Genomic DNA, 19,046 nt, shown 5'->3' with positions numbered 1-19,046 from the left:
AAGGAGCGTTTGTCCTCCATGCTTCGTTGCACCTGGTGATAAGTTTCGTAAGGGTGAGACAGCGGGTAAGACATCGCTTCTCCCGCTGTCTTTGTGCATTTTTGCAACTTTTTGCAATTCTAGTTCTGATTTTTAGGTGTGGCAGCACAGAGAAGCCCTGTGATCGGAGTCACTCTGGTGACTGCCTGGGGGCTGCGCTGAGGGTGCTGGGCCACGCGACACTCAGCCTTGCCGCTTGGCCGAGTGTTTCATCAACACCCAGGGCTGCCAGCCAGCAGGATGGACTGTCATGGAGAAAAGCCCTGCTTCCGAGTGAGGGTGGAGGCACCAACCGAGCGCTTACAGGCTCCCAGTGCTGCTTCATGGGAAAAAAAAAAAAACAGAAATCTGGGCACCAAAACCAACAGGCTGCTGGCCTCATCATCACCACCTCATTGCAATTGTTTGTGTGGCTTTCTTGTGATTTGCATCCTTACCAGTAACACAGAAAATTGAAAGCTCGTTTTTCACTTCTGGGGCTCTAAGCAGAAAGCCAGGTACCCGTCCAAGCCCCTGGTGCCTGGAGTGCCCGGGGCTGCGGAGCTTTCACTGGGAAGCACAGAGCATTCACACACGCACTTTCAAATTACCAAATGTACAGCTCAAGTGAAAAATGCACTTAAATGTATTGCATTAATCTCTGCAGAATCTTTCCATTACTGGGAATGAAGTTATATTTAGAAATTTTATTTATTAGGGTACTTGAAGGCATGGCATAAATGAAATATACTATAGTAAATGAATTCTCTTTCGACTTGTTTTTAGGATTTTACTAATGAAATTCTGATTTTCAGACTGTTAAAGTTGGGCACCTCAAATCCATTAAAATCACACACAGCAGAGGCATTTGAGGCACAAACATTGTTATATTAATGAGCTACATTAATTTTGATGGAGCCATGCTATTTCACCCAGATGAGAACTGGCTCATTTATTATAATTACTTTTAGTTTGTAGCACCTGGGAACTCCATTATGTTTAGGCACTTTCCAAACAATTTACTTGCTAGGTCAATTCTTTTTCTCTTTTTTTCTTTTTATTCTTTGTTAATGTGCTTAACCCCACCTCTGCGCAGCTCAGTGGGTAGGAGGCTTCTTGGGCAGCCGAAGGGACTCTGCAAGAGGAGCAGAGCATCGCGGTCAGCAGCGGATGAGTTCAAAGCCAGCGCGGGGCAAGCGGTTTCAGGCAGGAGGTTTATTTGTTAACTTGCTTAGTGGATTACACAACAGAAGTATACAAAGCACAAACAGAAACCCACAATGTTCCAGACTCGGTTCCTTTAAGATGGAACAACAGATAGGTAAGAAAAACAGGTTGCAATACTGGGATTGGATTTTTAAAATTACAAACAAAGGAGTCGTCCAGCTCCTTCTGTCTCAGAAAGCCCTGTTAAAACCACCAGGAGTTCCATAGCAACTTTCTGTAATTACGTATAATTGAGAACTCTGCATTCCCAGGCTGTGTTTTCTACATGCAATTGAGGAAATTTATCAGTATGTGCCCTTTTTTTTTCTTTCTTTTTTTTTTTTTTTTTTTCTTTTTCAGGGAGCTGCCTGTCAGTTTTCTGCAGGGTTTCATGGCTATTTCCCAGAACAGTTGCCAGTTGCCCAGCCATGTACCTTACTGCCTGCACCGGTACCATGTACCTTACTGCTACACAAAAATCCCAATTTGCATTTTACATGCTTAAGTTGTCAGAAGTATTTAAAAAAAAAAAATCCAAAAGACTAAGCTGCCTACCAAAAAAAGCCACCAGCTCTTTTCCAGGATTTTTTTTTCATGCAAGAACCACGGCACTAGTTCCGTGCGCTTACACCCTGCTTACACCATGACTTTCTGTGGGGGTCATCCCCACGTAGGGTGCCCCAGGATGTGGCATGGCCCTGCTGCGCGAGGCTGCACTGCCTCAGAAGACAAAGTCGTCCAGGGCACTGCAGGAGAGATCTTCGTCGAAGCTGCCGAGCTCCGTCTCTGTCTCGCTGGTGCAGGTGCGCGCCCTCTGGAAAGCAAGCGGAGATTTAGCTGACAAGCTGCAGGTAAGCAGAAGTTATCAACTGACTCCGCTAGTTAAGAGAGCTCACATTTTTTAGCTGCAGTGTTGGTATTTGCTATTTTTCATGTTCTTACGTGTGATACCCTTAGTCATATTATTTTACAGCAATGACTTTAATTAAAAACAAACATTATACTATAATCTTTTAAGCCTGTTTCCTTGACCAGACCATGGAATAATAACCATACCAAAAAAATCAAACCAGTATTCTGAGGGGACAAATTAAAATCAAGTTACCGAGCAGCACTCCCCTTGAGCAGACAATGAGGAGTTTTATCTTATCTGCAAGGCAAATGTATTTACCAGGAAGTGACAGCAAACATAATAAGGCTTAAAACTAGCTTAGCAGTAGGACCCAAGCATTTCTCACTGTTAGATTTCACAGAATAAATCAGCTCTCCAGGAAACAAGCTGCAGTCCCTGCCAAGGCAGGGCTCTGCCTGGCCGGGCTCCTGCAAGGAGCAGCTCCAGCGGCTTTCTGTGCAGAAGGCAGCGCCACAGGTACGGCACCCTGTGGCTGAAATGCCCTGCATGACAGAAACCAGACAGCAGCCCTTAATCCTTCCCCAGCCCAGTGCACTGGAATAGGCCTTTCCCCTTTGGGGTTATTTTCATGTTTTTTACCCTCCCAAAAACACTCGGCCTACAAACAAGGTCAAATCAAGGCCTACTGCAGACTGGGATCTGCGGCGCTCTGGCCCCCTGGCAGAGGAGGTGGTCCCAAAGCCAGGTGAGCTCTGACCCCAGCACTTGTAACCACCCACACAGCCTCCCAAATGGCTAAATGTGAGGGCTAACTCCATGGGACGCCCATAGGTAAGGCACTGCATGGTGTTACACTAGCTGCACCCACCAATTTCCCATTTGGCAAGTTTTGCACAACACATTTGGCAACGGGGCCCACATTCGATGCTGACATTAGAAATTCTAAGAGGTCAAAAGGCTTTAACTCAGCAGTAACAAACTGTGCTGATAGTCCTACAGGGAGAGAGCAGCACACAAACACAAGTGTTCCTTCAATCATTAAAAAATAAATAAATAAAAATGCTACTTTACCTCATACTCATTTGGAAAGGGATCTCTGAACTTGTTGCTGGGTGTCGGAATTGGCGGAAACAGTTTACTCCATACAAATTTCCTGTCAAAAACAGTGGCGGAGGGCTGTGAAAGGACTGCTCTTTCTGATGGATGAAGCATCTGACGAGCAGCGCATTTCTCCGCGAGAGGCCAGCTCTCACCCCGTGAGCCTTCCTGCTCTCCTCCCGCATCCGCAGCTGGAGGCAGCGGCACTGGGTTCAAAGGGCTCAGAGCAGTGGGTAATCGTCCACTAGTGCAGACCCCAAGGATGTGGCAGCTGTTCACGTCCTGACAGGACACTTCTGGACCCTGGGGACATGTGGATGACAAAAAGGAGGGGCCCCAACAGCCTCCCCCTGCAGCTGTAGCAGAGAACCAGGTGCTGCCCCATCCAGCGGGGCAGTAACGGCCCCGACTTGGAGAGAAACTAATTGTGCTCATCTGTCTGCTCACACACGCCTGCTTCCCAAGGGCTGCACTGTCATGTACCTTGTTTGGACATTCAGGACAGGCTGCCTCTTGCTCAGATCATGGTTTCTGGACATAATCTGCCTCTGCGTCATGGTAGGAGAGCAAGTGCAAATAATTGTGTGCCGAGGGAGCACGGAGGAGGCAAGGAGTGGGCCAGCGAGGGCTGACAAGTAAACGGTTCCACTTAGTGGGGTAATAGCTCATCCTGCTAGCACCCTTTGAGACACTCCTGTTCTGCCTGACGCTCTTTAGCCTGGCTGAAGCGTTTAGGCATAGGTACTTTTGTGATAGCAAGTGCTGCCGAGCAAACGTTTTCTTGTCTTTGACATATCCCAGCGTAGAGTTTGCATTTCAGTCACTAAAATGCTTTCACTGTCTCTGCCTCTGGATAGCGTGAGGTCCAAGCAGGGTCAGGTTTTAATGGGAACATGGCCTGACTGGAGATTAGAGGATTTAGCCCAGAATTAGTGTGCAGAGATGCTTTGATGTCCATGAAGCAGAGACGTGGCCCAGGTGTGGAGGCCTGGCAGCAGCCCTCCTGCCTCCTCGCCGCTGGGACCGAGGGCAGGCCTGCTCCTGCCCGTGTCACTTGGTGACAATTCTGCCTGGTGTCTGGTTAGCCGAGCGCTTATGTTATTATGACTATTCTTTTGAAAGCTTTCTGATTTCTGTCAAGTTCTCTTTTATCCTGTTATTCCTCCTCAGCAGGGAGTCTAAAATAAATTCCTGCTGCTCACTTACTCTTTTCCATAGCTTTCATTCTGAGGTAGAAAAAAAAATCCTCATCTCTCTCCCACGCCCTCCCCTGAAAGAGTTTCTTCAAAGTATTTTCTGACTATCAGTTTGGAGCTAAACCTCCCTGGCTGAGCTGCCGCTGCCTTGAAAGAGCCATTGCTGCATAACTAATTATTAGGTGAAGGGAAGGGACGTACCACTGCCGGCACAACAGAAGACCTGACCAAGCAAACTATGGGACGTCTCCCCATTGCTGCACATGGACCAGGGTCTGTGAAGGAGGTGTGAAGACAGAATCAGGACTATGGGGAGGAAAAGCAGTGTGTAGGTACTCCATCTTCATGGCTCCTCACTCCATCGCAGTTCCCCAGCCTTCCAGGTGCCAGGCCCCAGAGGCCTCATGATTTCCCTTGTGTCCTGGTTACCAATTCCAGACAGACCCTGGGTTCAGCTTCAAACTCCAACAAGACCAGCTAGTCCAGGGTCAAAATAAAGGCCTCTCTTCTTAACCATGGGAAGGTTTTGTGTGGAGAAAGCCAATAAACCAGTTTGCTATAGCTGTGCATGTTCAGTTGCCTTGTGACATGACAAAGGATCATTTTGCTTTCTGAAACCAGGTTTACACTGGGACATTACATTAGATTAGATGAGGACAAAGATTAGATAAGGACATTTATCTAATGTAATCTAAATAATTAATTATGCTCAACAGAAACAGGATGATTTACTATGGGGCAGATCTGAAAGGGCCCTTGGTAGCGAGGTGTGCAGCAGGTCTGGCACTTCTGGGGGCAAAACAAGGGCCTGGTCTGTCCTCTACCTCTTCCCCCCAACTCCTAACAGGGACGCAGTCCTAGTTGTGCCGTTTATCAATGAAAGATTTTGATGGAGCCATACCAAAATTATTTATTGAGTCAGCAAAAAGCATAAGTTACATGTCACTTCTGGAGTGGAAACACTTAAGGAGGGGTGCACAAACACCCAGCAGAAATGAGGCAGAAGCACACGGGTTCGTGGTGGTTGCATGCCCCTCAGGTGCAAGAGTCTGCAGTGAGGCGGTGGTGGGGTGGTTACAGTGATGCTCTCAGTATGGTCCTGGTCTTTTTTGGCAGGACACTGAAAAGTCGGAGTTAAGTGATTAAAATATTTTGTCAAAGAAAGTTTTCCCAACATCTGTGTTTGCCTCTATCCGAGGCAAAGATCACAGCCCTTTCCATCAGCATTATTTGCACCTTCAGGCTTTGGAAACACTCTACAAGACCCTTGTGGCTTAACTCGGTGTTTCAGCTTTTTCACTCTAGCTACTGTGCTGTCTCTCTTTCTGAAATTTGCCACTTTCCCATGGACTGTGGCATTAAAAGGCCTAAGATAAACAAAGAGAGATAAGTAAGAGAACATGCTCTTTTTTCCCTCTTCCAACCTCTACAATAAGGCTGATAAAACATTTGTTTTCACAGTATGTTGGAGTGCCTTTTCTAGTGTCTTGCCTCCCCTGAGATTCCCTGTGACATTTTCCAAAGGACTTCCCTGTAGCAGGTAGCTGGTGACTGCTGGTCAGGGACTGGTGTGGCGTGCAGAGGAGGGAGGGGAACCTGGGGGAGGGCAGGATGACCGCTCTGATTGCAGGGCACAGAGGTCTGCTCACTGGCCTGATTTCAGTTAAGTGGAGAGCAGCTGGGAGCAAGTTGTTAACTACATCCTCCTGTGGGCTCACCTCCAGGAGAAAGTGGTATTCTGAGGCACAGCCTAAGGAGGTACAGAAGATGCTCATTAATGAAGACAGAGGGCAAACTAGGGAAACATTCGATTGTACTTTTTATCAAGACAATATCTCCATCAGCTACTGCAAGTAACTATCCAAGCAGTCCCAGAGGGCTATCTTGCCTTGGGATATTTTTTCCCCAAGCAGTGGTCTTTATTTCTGATGACTGTAGTCACCAGGAATTATATAGAAAAATTTATAGAAGTCTTTGGTGTAATGAAATTCCTTATAATGCCTTCAAATTGCATGAAATTTGAAATGATTCTGTGGCTTGAATTGCGTGGTACTCTTCATGAATTTTCAACAGCAGTAAAAATGAAAGAGGGTATTAATGAAATTGTGATCTAGTGAACCTGTTCTACTTTTACTATCTGCACATTCAATAAACGTGCAGGCTAAGCCCTGCACTTCATCTTTTCGCACTTCCTACCTCCTCCCAGGGTGGGCTGGAGGACTAGAGAAAGGGACAATGGAGTAGAGAAGTGACAAGGTACTGAGCAGGAAACTGCCAGGGAAGGATGGAAGAAAGATAGCAAAACCATGAAACTCAGTACAGCAGGCAGATAAAACTTTAATCACTTTGGCAAAGATGCTATGTAATGAGCCTTTGGGTGCTAGGGAATTATACACCAGTCAGACAGAGAGAAAATCCTAGAAGCTACCAGTGCAGCGGCAAACATCTGAACCTGGAAATGCTAGCTTAAATTTGCCCAGTGTAATACAGTTCATAAAATGCATTAGTACAGCATCTTCAAGCCAGTCCTTGAGTATAAGTCTATACCTATTTCTTTCTCTATCTCTTTTTGAGGGTATTTGCATAATATCCAAATAGTTGCTGAACTCCATGGGACAACAAGGAGCATTATGAGTGCTACTAACTGGTATTGGACAAAGATGTTCGTAGCTATCCCAAACAGAGATGAGAGAGCTGATCAAAATGGTGCCAGAGCAGTGGAGGACCTACAGCTATACAGAAGGATCAATCCATACAGGTATCTGTGATGTGAGCAAGGGCGGTTTGGAGATATCCACCAACATACCAAGGCTGCTTAAGAACATGTGCATATGAAATGCAATATGAATAAACTCTCTGTATAGTTAATCTTTCTTTTTCCAAAGACATTTACTTGTTGAGACCTGCTAGGCTAACTAAATTAACTTAAGAACAGGTTATTATGGATATCAGATGCTTTGGGGAGTTAACATTTATTTTAATATAACATTCCTGGAGAGAAGACCTTTATTTGATAAAGGAAACATGCTAGGGAAAGGAAAACAGTCATGGACCTATCAGTATAACCAATAATTTAAAAGGCACTAAAGAAATTAATTTAAAAAAAAAAGTAGCAGAGTTGAGGACAACACCTAAGTTACTGGGAGCTGTGTTTATTGTGGACCTGATAATTGCTGCTTGCTCCATTTTTCAGGGAAGAAGCTTGTAATTACATTGATTCTGTAATTCATCACTTATGACCTGATCAGTCACTACCACAGAAAGCCAATGTAGCTGGGTTTCTTTACAGCACATTTTGGGAAGCTGGGCTATACGGCATCTGTTTTGGCATCCATAGCCTCTGTAGTATTTAAAAATAAACTAAACAAATATTTTAAAATACTCATAACAAGCAATAGTTCAATACACTTCCTCCTGATAAGGGGTAAGGAGGAGCAGCAAGCTCAAAGGACCAGAATTTCTACGTCTTCAGAGCATCTACCACACTCCTTGATGTCACCTGTAATTCAGACCACATGCCTGGGGCCCAGTATTGAGTGTAGTTGTACAGGCTGATGTAGACATGACTGAGAAAATACTGGACTGTACATTTTAGCCATGAAAGATGCTCTCAGCGGTTTCACCATGGTTAAAGACAGAATCCTACTGTGGAAATCGTTGACCCAACAATATCCATTTAAGTGAGGAAATGAGATGTGGACAAATAGGTTTTTAAGAAATTCTCCTCACTCAGTATATATATATATATATATATATATATATATATATGCTTAAAATTAAATTGAACAACCCTCTTACCTCACCAATTTTGCTGAATGTTACTATAGATAATTAATGAGAATGTACTGTAATGTAATGTAATGAGGATTCGGTACTTTTGCTTTGCATAATTATGCTTGAATACTGAACTTGGTGCCCCTCCTGAAAATTAAGCAAAGTTTTTAATGTCACCCCACACCTGTTCAACACCTAGTATTTAGTTACGCTGTAATTACAAAGAAGATATTGATACTTACATTTTGCATATTATACCAACAAGCACGATTGTAGCGCACATGGACACACAGAGCACAGCCAGAATCCAGGCTATGAAATTCTCCTGTTTGTTTTCTCCTGAGTTTCAAGAAAAAATATATATATATAAAAAATATACACTTTATCACAGGTTATTTTTAAGCACACTTTTACAAAAGGTTTCATCAGCCGTTTTATATTCAGATCACAGTTTAACACACAAACTATGAAGACCTGCTACCTCTATTTAAAAATGAAGTGTAGAGCTTCAAGAACAGTTGCCATGAATCTGACTTTTTGATTTCATCAATAAATTTCTTTCATTTTATTGCCACCAAGCCGAGAAGCGTGAAGTGCCTGCTCTGCCAGTACCACCAGGATGCCAGGCTGCATTACGCCACACCCCGGGATGCACCACGCCGTGCAGTATTCGCATGGCTGGTACCCAGCAGAGGCACCGCTTGCTTATAACCTCAGGCACAACCTGTTTGTTCTCCATTAAACTCTTCTTCATTTCTGTTAATCCTCTCTAGCCAGCAACTACACTTCTCTGACTTTGTTAGCTTTCCTGTAAAAAAGATGTTGAAACGCCCAATTTTTCTTGTAAGCTGTTGCTGCTGCATTTCCTCAGGGAGAATTTCTCTACTGCCTCTGCCTGGGAGCAGACAGGTATTTCTATCAAGGTCAACGTTTCCATTTTAAAAAGGCATGCTTAGTGACCACGACCATTAGTTTGTGCCATATTATGCCATATAACAAAAGCATTTACATTGAACTGCATTTTCAAAAGGTTGCTGAGTCCGTGTGTGCTTCCGATAACTACCTGTCCTATGCATCAAGATGTCAGCACTGCCATTACCAGGTAATTGAAAGGACATGAATCGGCCAGCAGCAGGCCTGATCTGTTTATTGGTGCTGCAGACAAAACAATATTCAATTTTGGCCTGATTTCTTTCTGAGAAACAGGGAGCTGAGCCTGCCATCTCCACCAGAGGCTGCAGCAGCACAGCAGGCCCCACAACCAGGCTGATGCCATGAGCATGCCTGCGTGGATCCATCCTGGGCCTTTGTACCACCGTGGCAGTGGTGCACAGTCAGCCTTTCAACAACAAGCACAGTAGGACGGCTAATTTTCTTTCAAGAAAGTAAGATTTGAGGTGTAACTGTCAGCCCAGCTGGGTTATCCCCAGCCTAAGCCTGTGTTAAGGCCCATCCTGGATATGTTTGAGACTTTAGTCATTTTTTAACAGAAGACTAACTTTCTTTTCGTCTTTTTTTTATCATCCCAGTGGATTTCTCATATTTGATATTTGCTGAGCATTAGTGGAGGAGTCTGTAATGATGTTCCCAGGTTCTCCAGTTATCATCACACTGCACAACAGAGATGGCTCCAAAAGCACTTCAGCTGCTGTAGAGGTGCCCTCAAATGCTTCAGCTTTGCTGGGAAAGCAGAAGCAGAACAGCACAAATGTGCTGCGAGGTATTTCTCTGCCCCAAACTTGACCTATAGATTTTCTTTTAAACTGTGAGTCCTGGCAGTGGCTATTCACAGGTACCTGCCATCTCACAGATTTGATGTCATGCATAGTTAATAAAGACGGGCGGCCTACTCAGCTGCATTAATGATTTCTGTATCTAGCTTTGTCTGACTGTAGTGCTTCCAACCAACCTCTCAGAGACAGGTGGTATCAAGATCTACTTTCACAATGCTCTTTTTGGCAGCATATGGCTGCATTGAATCTGGTTTGATCACCACAGCTCAAGGAAAGGAAGCAGAATCGTATTTCAATTTTTAGCAAAGCCAGAGGGCTGCTGCTACAGGGAAAAGTACAGTAAACAGGAGAGAGTAAGAGCCTACTTTTTTTTTTTTTTCTTTTGTGAAAACCAGGAAGTGAAGAAACTCAAAAGATAACAGCAAAGCAGGATGTCTATGAACAAACAGTCGATAACGTGCCATGATAAGAAAACTGCTATTTCCAGAAAAAAAAAAAAAAAGAAAGAACATGTTCAGCAAGCAGAAAATACAGAACAGAGTGGGGCGAATTATCATCTTCCAAAGATGCTATAGCCATACTGTTTTTTTTGTTTGATTTGTTTTTTGTTTGTTTTGTTTTGTTTTGTTTTTTAAGATAGTTTCATTAAAGTAGTAATTGATATGACCACTCACATTAACTTCCAGCGTGAGTATCACGGTGCATGTCAGGGAAATACATGTGAAAACTAAAGTAATGCCATTAAAAGGCCTTAGCTAGAACTTAGGCCTTAAGCTAGTTTAAAGTAGACTCTGAAAACGTAAGCATATAAAAACAACAAACTGTTTAAAAACAAATTTATATGTCCAAAAGTTGGGGGGATTTTTTTTTATTATTTCTAATGTATTAATTACTACAATGTATTATTTTCTTACAAGACAAGGGCATGTCATTCTTACCAACATAAAGAATTTCACTCCAGTCACTCCAAAATCCTCTTCTACAACATAGATGATGGTTAGCTCTTATTTGTATGGAATACTTGCAGGTAACATCAATCCATAATCTGACATCATTTGAGTATATTTTCAATGTCTGTTAGAAAAACAGTATCATACTGTTACAGATTACTTACGGCTGGGCAACTCAGGCAAACAAAAAATCTTTTTCATCTTTTTATTTTTTAAAAAATTCTTTACTAGACTAAGAGTGAACATCAGGCCTTGCTTTTGAAGAAAGAACTCTATTTATAAGTGTAATTTCTCTCCTAATACACCTATGTTTTAGGGCAAAGTTTTTGAAAGATGCTTCATTTTGGGTTCTTCCTTAAGACACTTCATGTTGGAGTTTCAGAATTTTCCACCTTCATCCTGTTAAAGCTAGATGCAATAAAACTTTCTTTTTTGTTCTTCTGTTTTCCAAGCTGTCTTGGAAGTAGTTTGTTGCAGACATAAATGATGTCCAAAAAAAGAATTAAAATGTGCAAACTGAGGAGACTTTGGCTTTGTTGAACCAAAGTCACAAATGGGACACGAGTTTCACCAATAATCCATAGTTTCAAAAAATGCACTGATGCAGGTTTTATTTTAAAATATTTTAAATTTGTACCATATCCATGAATACGAGGCTTTTCTCCCAGGCTGCATAAAGGCAACTTCTAGCTACAGAGGACACTCAGCTCAGAGGAGGGAACATGACGTAATACTTGGGCACCAGAGAAGCAATTACCTGCTTGTTACCTGACTTCAAGTTGATGAGGTAAAATTCATATTCAAAACACCCTTTAGAAAAAGGAGAAATTGGCTTCTCCCATGTGGCCAAGAGATCATTTTGCTGTAAGAATACAGTGACATTTCTGGGAACATTCACTTTTTCTACAAAAAGAAAATCATACCGGTTATTTATAGAGCAAAGCTAAAATACTAACAATTGTAGCAGTTTAGAACTTGATAGTTTCCAAGTAGGACCTATAATCCTTGAATTTATTTCACATTTTGGGCAAAAAAATAAGAATTTGGGAGGAATAACTATATTGCAAAAAAATAATTAAGGGAAAACAGTTTAAAAAAATCCAGTTAAAAGCTTTCAGAAAGTAGATTATTGAGGGGGGGAGGTATTTATTAAATTATTTTTCACAAAAGCATTAAATTAATGATAGACTGTTTAGAAAAAAAATCTTTTTATTAAAAATAAAAAGAAAATGCAGCAAGTTACTGAAAAATGGGAAAAAAATCAAAGATGGATCAGCAGCTATTGTGGGGCTGGTTTCTAAGAAGAAATTATGTCAAAAGTTTTATGTTAGTAAAGCTATGAGAAAAGGAAATGTTACATGTTTACAAAAAAAGTGAAAGGCATGGAACTAATGATGAAGGAAAATAAATTCTTTGGGTTGGAGAGAGTGATAGACAGTCATGGCTAGTAACACCTTTTATTCTATAGTCTAATGACATTCTTTAAGGCATGGTTATCCTGAGTGTTGTGTTCCTTTTAAAGAACAGATGTAAAACAAAAGGTAGCAAAAACTACTTGAAGGTGTATTAATTAACTCACTAGAAAATGTATATTTAAATAAACCTTAGGCTATAAAATATTAACTCTCTAGTTTTTCTTTCTGTTTTTGTCATTCTATAACTTAAATTATTAAAATCAGTTAGTTGAAGCCATCAGTTTCTGTCTCATCATCCCTTCCAATTTCTTTGACATCCATGCAAAAGCAGCACATGCTTTCACCTGCATCGAGGACAATTCAGTTCACTAATATTAATTTACAAATCTTTTGACAATCCTGCTAGACATTTACTTTTTTTTTTTTAATGTATTTCTACTCACCTATGGCATTTTGGTTAAATAACTGCTGAAAAGGTCTGATTGCAGCATACTTGCTAGACCCATTAATATGTATTACAATGAGTTTATCAATCTCATCAGGAGTAATATGAGTCACTGAAAATCTGCACTCTATATTCCTGTTCCACTTGTCTTTGATATAATCTTGACATTCTTCAGTGCAGGTCTCATACCTAAATTAAAACATTTGTGATAAATGATGCTCTTAAAGAAATTTGTTACCGAGCAAATTGGGAGAAGACACCAACCTGTAAAATAGAAAGTACTTGGTATCTTCTGGTGCCCCTTTGCCAGGAAGCCAAGTGCAGTGGAGAGAAACAGTACTAAAAATGGTGAAATGAGTAGCACAGGACAAATTAGTGACAGCTGTATTTGCAGCACCTACAGAATCACAAAATTATAGAATAGAAAGAAGAAAAATCATTACAGGAGTTGTAAGAAATTCGTGTTTCTAAGACACTGATTAAAGTCTTTGGTACATTTTACCTATGTTGTATATTTTCTTTGTGTTTTATATATCACACAATTCTATTAGTAATGGACGGATGAATATTCCTAACCACTGTAAGTAAAGCTCTACCACACAGCATTACGTATTTCACATACACCTCATGATTCAAGGCGATATCATCTTTTATTATCATAAAGTGTATGCAAGTAGGTTATCTTTGCCTTAGCAAGGAATTTTTAGAAACTTTTTTGTATGGGTTATCCAGATTATATTCCAGGCTTCACAGCTGTAGAGAAAGGCCTGGACTAAATAGTTTTGTAAGACCAACATAGCAGGTATAGGGGAAAATGCCATTTAGTATTAAACCTGTCACCTTTTGATGTCTAGTCCACAGACGAGTACAGAACACAAACTTCAGACCTCCCTCGCATTTCTTCTTACCTGGTGGAGGCTGGAGTTCTGCTGTCACCCAGTCACTTGTCATCTGAACACCATTATGGAAAAGCAAAGTCCGAACGTGTGCAGAGAAACCATTGTGAAGTGCAGCTGTTTGGAAACTGTAAGTCTTCTTTGTATCATACTTTAAAAATAACAATAATAATAATAAAGCAACACATGATGGGAGCTGAATTAAGGGACCTGCGAAGAGTGATCTTCTACAAAATGTGGGCCTTTAGCGAGTGCCTCACTATATGCTTACTTGAAACCTTGAAGGCAGTGCATACCTGCTCATCACCTAGCTTGGCTATGGCTATCCTGTGCTTCCACAGCAGGAGTCGCATAGATGGTGACTCACAGTAAAAAACCTTGAATTAGCTGCTTTAAATAGCCCACAGGAGCAAACCAGCCATCGAGTGTCAGGAGCAGAGGCAAACCAGCTAGGTAGCTGAGCTGGTTATATTAAATGTATAAAGCTAGACAGCACAAATAATCCACACAAGTGTTTAAGGTTTCTCAGTCAAGACAACAGGACCTTTATCTTACCAAAATTTGCCTATAATGCATAGCTGTGACAAAACACAGTCTAACATTTTAATGATAACCTAGCATTAATCTGAATTAAATAAGCTGACTGGAATGGGGAGCAGTATCACATAAACCCAGTCTACAACTTCCCCTCCAAGATGAATGCTGCAGAAACTGCCAATTCCCCAGGCAATTCCTAACCCTTGTCCCAGCAGAACTGTACCCATAAGCATAGACGAAAGGGAATCTACCCGGTGCTCAAAGTACTTGTTTATGGTGGAAGAGAGTAAGTGACTCAATTTGTCAATCGTTCAAGAGACGTGTCACACCTTCTGCACCCTGATTTGGTGCCATAACAGGAATTCAGACTTTTTAGGATGCTGGACTTAATTTTACCTCTTCAGACACAGGAGCTAAGATTTTCACATCGTATCTAATAGTGTAGTTTTTTTGTTCTTGATTAGGGTTTGGCTTCCAGCGTAGAAGTACTCGTGCTAATGCAGAGACCGTAAGGGTAAAGTTAACAGGTGGGAAAACCTGAACTGTAAGGAAGAAAACAAAAATATTCACAATGCAATAATCCAGTGCATTGTTTAGACCAATAGCTATTTATAATTAAAGGGTAATGCAAGAAAACCATAACAAATTTTATTTCAATATTGTATTCTCTCAACAGCTTCTTACAAAATGTTCCTAACAGTTGAAAAGTATCTTTAAATAACACCCAAAACTTCATCAAATAAGAGTCTACTTAAGACTTAGCTTAAAAAATGACTTTTTACAACAGTTTCAACTTGTAAATCACAATGACATATTACATTTAGCTTATTAATTAGGTTCAGGTTTTTCAGTCTTGATCCTGACAGCCACTTAGGCACTGGGCATCCATACCGAATGGGGCCGATGAAGTGATCAGCTGTGTGATCGATTCTCACCCACAGAGGCTGGCAGAACAGCATGACGTGGGGGCTTTCTAAGTGAAGGCTGACAGCCACAAGAAGTCATACACGAGAGAAACAAAAGTATGATGAACAGAGGAATTAAGCACAAATGGAAGAAAACATAGAAGGATGGGAATGATCATTTAAAATGACAGGGCAAGAGGGATTCCTGGAGCTCTTATGGAAATGAAGGTCTCATGCTGGGGGAAAATGTTAGCATATAAATAGCAACACAGTGAAATAATCAATCTACTCCCCTCCATTTCTAGAGTTCTTCAGAGCTCATCCTCCCTTATTTGCCATCTCTCAGGCAGCTTTTAATGCCCATTTGTTCCATTTTCAAACAAGTGCCTCGCATTAGAAAAACTGCCTCATAAAGAGTCAGAAAACCGCGACACAAACTGCCTTGAACTGCTTTCTTTAAAATGTTCCTTTTTGAGATGTCCACAAAAACCATCAGTATTAAGGTTCTTGGTATACCGGGACTGCTGCCGATGATGCTTTACGTCGTCAAGTTTCTGCAGCTAAGTCTAGTTTTATTCCTCGAAATAAAATTGCTATCCTGAACAATGCTGTTGTTCTGCCCAGATTTACGTCGTTAAATAAGCCAGGCCAGGAGCCACTGTCTGCCCTGGAGGCCCGGTGGCACACAGCTTGCACCTACACACCCCGCACGTCTCCCCTCTCACAGCAAAGGCAGTCCAGACTGCCTCTGGGAGCAGCCCTCGGGCACTGGCTGGGAGAAATCTCACTGAGATGGGGTAAAATGATCCCAGGAAGCATCTTAACACAGCATGGTCATTTGTGGGCCTCTCCTCAGGGCATGCCATGGCCTGTTTTATTTACGTGTAGAACAGCACATTTGACTAACACCTCACGGGGCCTTGGTCACCCCAGTGCTGAAGCACGGCGTTGGTAGGAAGGAACACACCTTACCTGCTTTACCTTGAGGTACGTGTGGCTGAACCATGATCATTGTCCAAAGGAGGATCAGACAAACTCTCATCATGCTGGCCATAATGTTTAGATGGTCAATGAGAAAGACTGTGTATCAGTGTACGTGGCTTGCCACCATTTTACATCAGATGCTGAAAGCTAAAAACAAACCCACGCCCAAGCATTAAGCACACAAACTATGGAGCACAGGGCAGATATAGCCATGTGATCAAAGGGATGAAACTGCCGCTTGCAAGGCACAGACTTTTCTTGTTCCCTTGCAGGAAAATGCATCTTGTTGCAGCTAAATTTAACGTAAGTACCAATAGCCACATCTCGATTTGCTCCCTTTGCTTTTCTCAGACCCCCTTGAAAAGCTATCGTTTCCAACACTGTCACGTGTGGGTGTTTGGAGCAGCAGTCATGGCCCTACCACATCTCTTCACAGAGAGGAGCAAGTCGGGTACAGGTATGTTGGCTTTCAGTGAAGTCCCATTTACTCCAAGAACAGAAATATCTATATTTTTAGCTGCCACTATATATAAAATGGCTACTTGCTCAAATGTACTTTCCAGTTTCTGTTTCAATAAAGCTCACTAAAGAAGCAGTCTCAGTGCTCACCTCAAGGCTAATTCTCCAGTGTTAATTATGGGGTGTAAGAGAAACTATTTTGTTTGTTTCTAATTTAAATGAACGACTATTTTTAATGCTTAAAAACAGCATGTTCTTATGCTTCCTACAGATTGTTTCATGAAGTACTGGGGGGAAAAAATCTGTGTCTTATCATTCATGTATAACCTAATATAAACAACATGGAAATACAGAACAGCAGCTTTCCAAAATGTTCTTACAGAAGAGAAATACACCCTCCCAGCCCAATCACACTGCTTCCCTGGGGCATCTACAGCAATTTCTTGTGTGGAAAACATAATATTTTCAGATGGTAATGAGCAGAGAAAGCATCTTTAACCCATCAGTTCTCTGTGAACCTCCAATAAATAACCCAGAGTCTGGAAGCAATCCAATTGATCACAGTTGGGGTACTTCTGCTATGCAGTAACTATTTTTAAAAATGGTGTATGAATGCTTAGTTCATTAAAATGATGCATAATCCACAATACAGTGTGTTTCTTAATGTCCAAGTCCAATCATTATCTATATTCATATTCCGTATGTATCTAGTACTCTGCTAGCCAAAATGTGCACAAGGCTAATTGAACCTCTGGAGTTTTCTAATGGATTATTCCTGGAGAGTCAGGGTTTGCTTTTATGTAAGCTGGGTTATTGAAAGACATTTTGGTTATTCCAAAATGTACGTGAATCACAACCAGGTAATTATTATTGACACCATACATTTATGCTTAGGCAATGCCACTAAGACTCAATCACACTACCATTCATAAAAAGTCTGTTCTTTTTGGATTGTAACTTTTGGATGTACTTGCTTTTTTTCTTTCTTTTTTTTTTTTTTTAAAAAAAAGCAAGCACTTCAGTACATTATTTAAATAAAAAAAAAATCTTTAGAAAGCCTCATGTTTTACAACTGCCTGGGATTCCCATCTACTAACTCCAGTAATCTCAGTACACTGGTTTCAGGACGGCGCTGACATTTAGCACAACTAAAAAGCTAGCACTCTTCTTGCTTTGCATATATTGCCTTCAGTTGCCTAAACGTTTTTTACTTTGCCCTCAAAGAATAAGTATTCTGATTCTTCTTAGGCACAGTCTTTTCCCTGTACTTCTGAAAAGACCCTAAATATCAACTTTTGATTCAGAAGTACTTTAGCTGCCTAAAAGCATAGGATTATTAGACACAGATCTAACATTTCCTGCCAAACAGTTGCTAATTTGTAATTTGGTATAAAATTTTACTGTAATGTAGACTGGATTTTAATAATTATTCTTGTTTTTCTTGTCACATTATTTTTCGCTACCTTATTTTCAAAAATGTTACTTTTCTTTTTCTTGCTATCAGCCTAACATTGAATTTTAGCTTTTGGAAGAGGTATTTCCATAGCTGTGTGAGCTGAGTAAATGAGCATCCCACAAAATGCGATAACCTGGGTGTTTCATGTGATAAATTACTGAAAATAAAATCAAAATAAGTAATTTAAGTAAAGAAGTTAACAAGAAATGTACAACAGGATTATGCTCCTCACAAAAAAATTGATATAATAACTTCCCAGGATGAATAAAAGCCTTGATTATATTATGTTTTGGTTATATACAGTAAAAAGTAATAAGCAGAAGGTAAAAGATACATTCCCTTCATGAAGGGAAATTTATTCCTTCTTAAAGTGCAGTATAAATCTAAACCATAGAAAATAGCCTCTAAAAGGTAATGATTTTCTTTTAGCTGACATATGTTCCACCATCTCAGAGGCAACTGGTCAGAAGCAGATTCCAGATGGATTTCCCAGTATAATGCAAAAATGGCTTTTCAAAGTGAGACCTTTTCAGTCTTCAAACAAAGCACAACAAGGCAAAAAAAAAAAAATCTACAACACATATCCCAGAAGGTTACCTGTGGAGTCTCAAAAGTTCCGTGAAGAGCCTGCTCTGTTTGTTCAAACGTCCTCTGGGTCATCTCCCTGTGGGTTTCTTTTATAACTGCTGTCTTTTAAGTACAAATGCGATAGGTACTTCAGAAATGATAGCAGATGATAAGTTAGACAAGCATGCATTGAAAAAGGGAACTACAGATTTAACCACAGGGTGGAAGGCTCTGTTCTAGCACACAGTTTTACTTTATTTATTGACGGTTATATACCATAATCTGATAATTCTCCAATAACTTTGCAAGAGCCAGAATGTTTAAACACAGACTGCAAAGAAATAACCTACAGACAACTACCAACTGACCGGTGCCAACATCCCAAGTTGTTCTTCCCCCTAGAAAATCAAATCCTGATGTTGTCGGAAGACTGTGCATCATCTTGTCCAATGATCCTGCCATGTGGAAACCAGTGGTATTTTGAGAAGTTACCAATATCAGAGCAAGACCAGCTTTCTAAACACGTGCTGAGAGCTGTGATCTCCATGGGTTTG

At 41.1% G+C, this 19,046-nt stretch overlaps 1 protein-coding gene across 2 annotated transcripts; it reads right to left on the bottom strand.

Annotated features, from left to right (window-relative positions):
- Positions 1 to 136: 136 nt before the first annotated feature.
- Positions 137 to 18,591, bottom strand: IL5RA (interleukin 5 receptor subunit alpha). 2 transcript variants are annotated; one of them, XM_080605919.1, is made up of 11 exons: positions 18,523 to 18,591; positions 15,999 to 16,157; positions 14,518 to 14,663; positions 13,597 to 13,735; positions 12,953 to 13,085; positions 12,687 to 12,877; positions 11,586 to 11,731; positions 10,817 to 10,952; positions 8,388 to 8,484; positions 3,149 to 3,230; positions 137 to 2,038 (listed from the first exon to the last, which is right to left on the bottom strand). In XM_080605919.1, exons 2-11 carry the CDS (start codon positions 16,078 to 16,080, stop codon positions 1,946 to 1,948), a joined length of 1,245 nt encoding a protein of 414 aa, XP_080462045.1. In that variant the 5' UTR covers positions 16,081 to 16,157; positions 18,523 to 18,591; the 3' UTR covers positions 137 to 1,945. The 2 variants fall into 2 exon arrangements, with proteins under 2 accessions (XP_080462045.1, XP_080462046.1); XM_080605920.1 differs by lacking the exons at positions 137 to 2,038; positions 3,149 to 3,230 and adding an exon at positions 5,355 to 5,491.
- Positions 18,592 to 19,046: the final 455 nt, after the last annotated feature.

Source organism: Anser brachyrhynchus (genome assembly GCF_964034855.1).
Source record: "Anser brachyrhynchus genome assembly, chromosome: 10".
NCBI classification, from domain to species: domain Eukaryota; kingdom Metazoa; phylum Chordata; class Aves; order Anseriformes; family Anatidae; genus Anser; species Anser brachyrhynchus.
This window is presented reverse-complemented; position numbering and strand designations above follow the sequence as displayed.

Bases quoted from the DNA above. Each gene is read 5' to 3' on its own strand.
- IL5RA (XM_080605919.1), bottom strand. From the start codon at position 16,080: ATGGCCAGCATGATGAGAGTTTGTCTGATCCTCCTTTGGACAATGATC. The intron at 14,664-15,998 runs GTAAGGTGTGTT...TCTTCCTTACAG, and splicing joins CGTACCTCAAGGTAAAGCAG to TTCAGGTTTTCCCACCTGTT. The intron at 3,231-8,387 runs GTAAGTATCAAT...TGTTTTTGACAG, and splicing joins GTTGGTATAATATGCAAAAT to GAAATTTGTATGGAGTAAAC.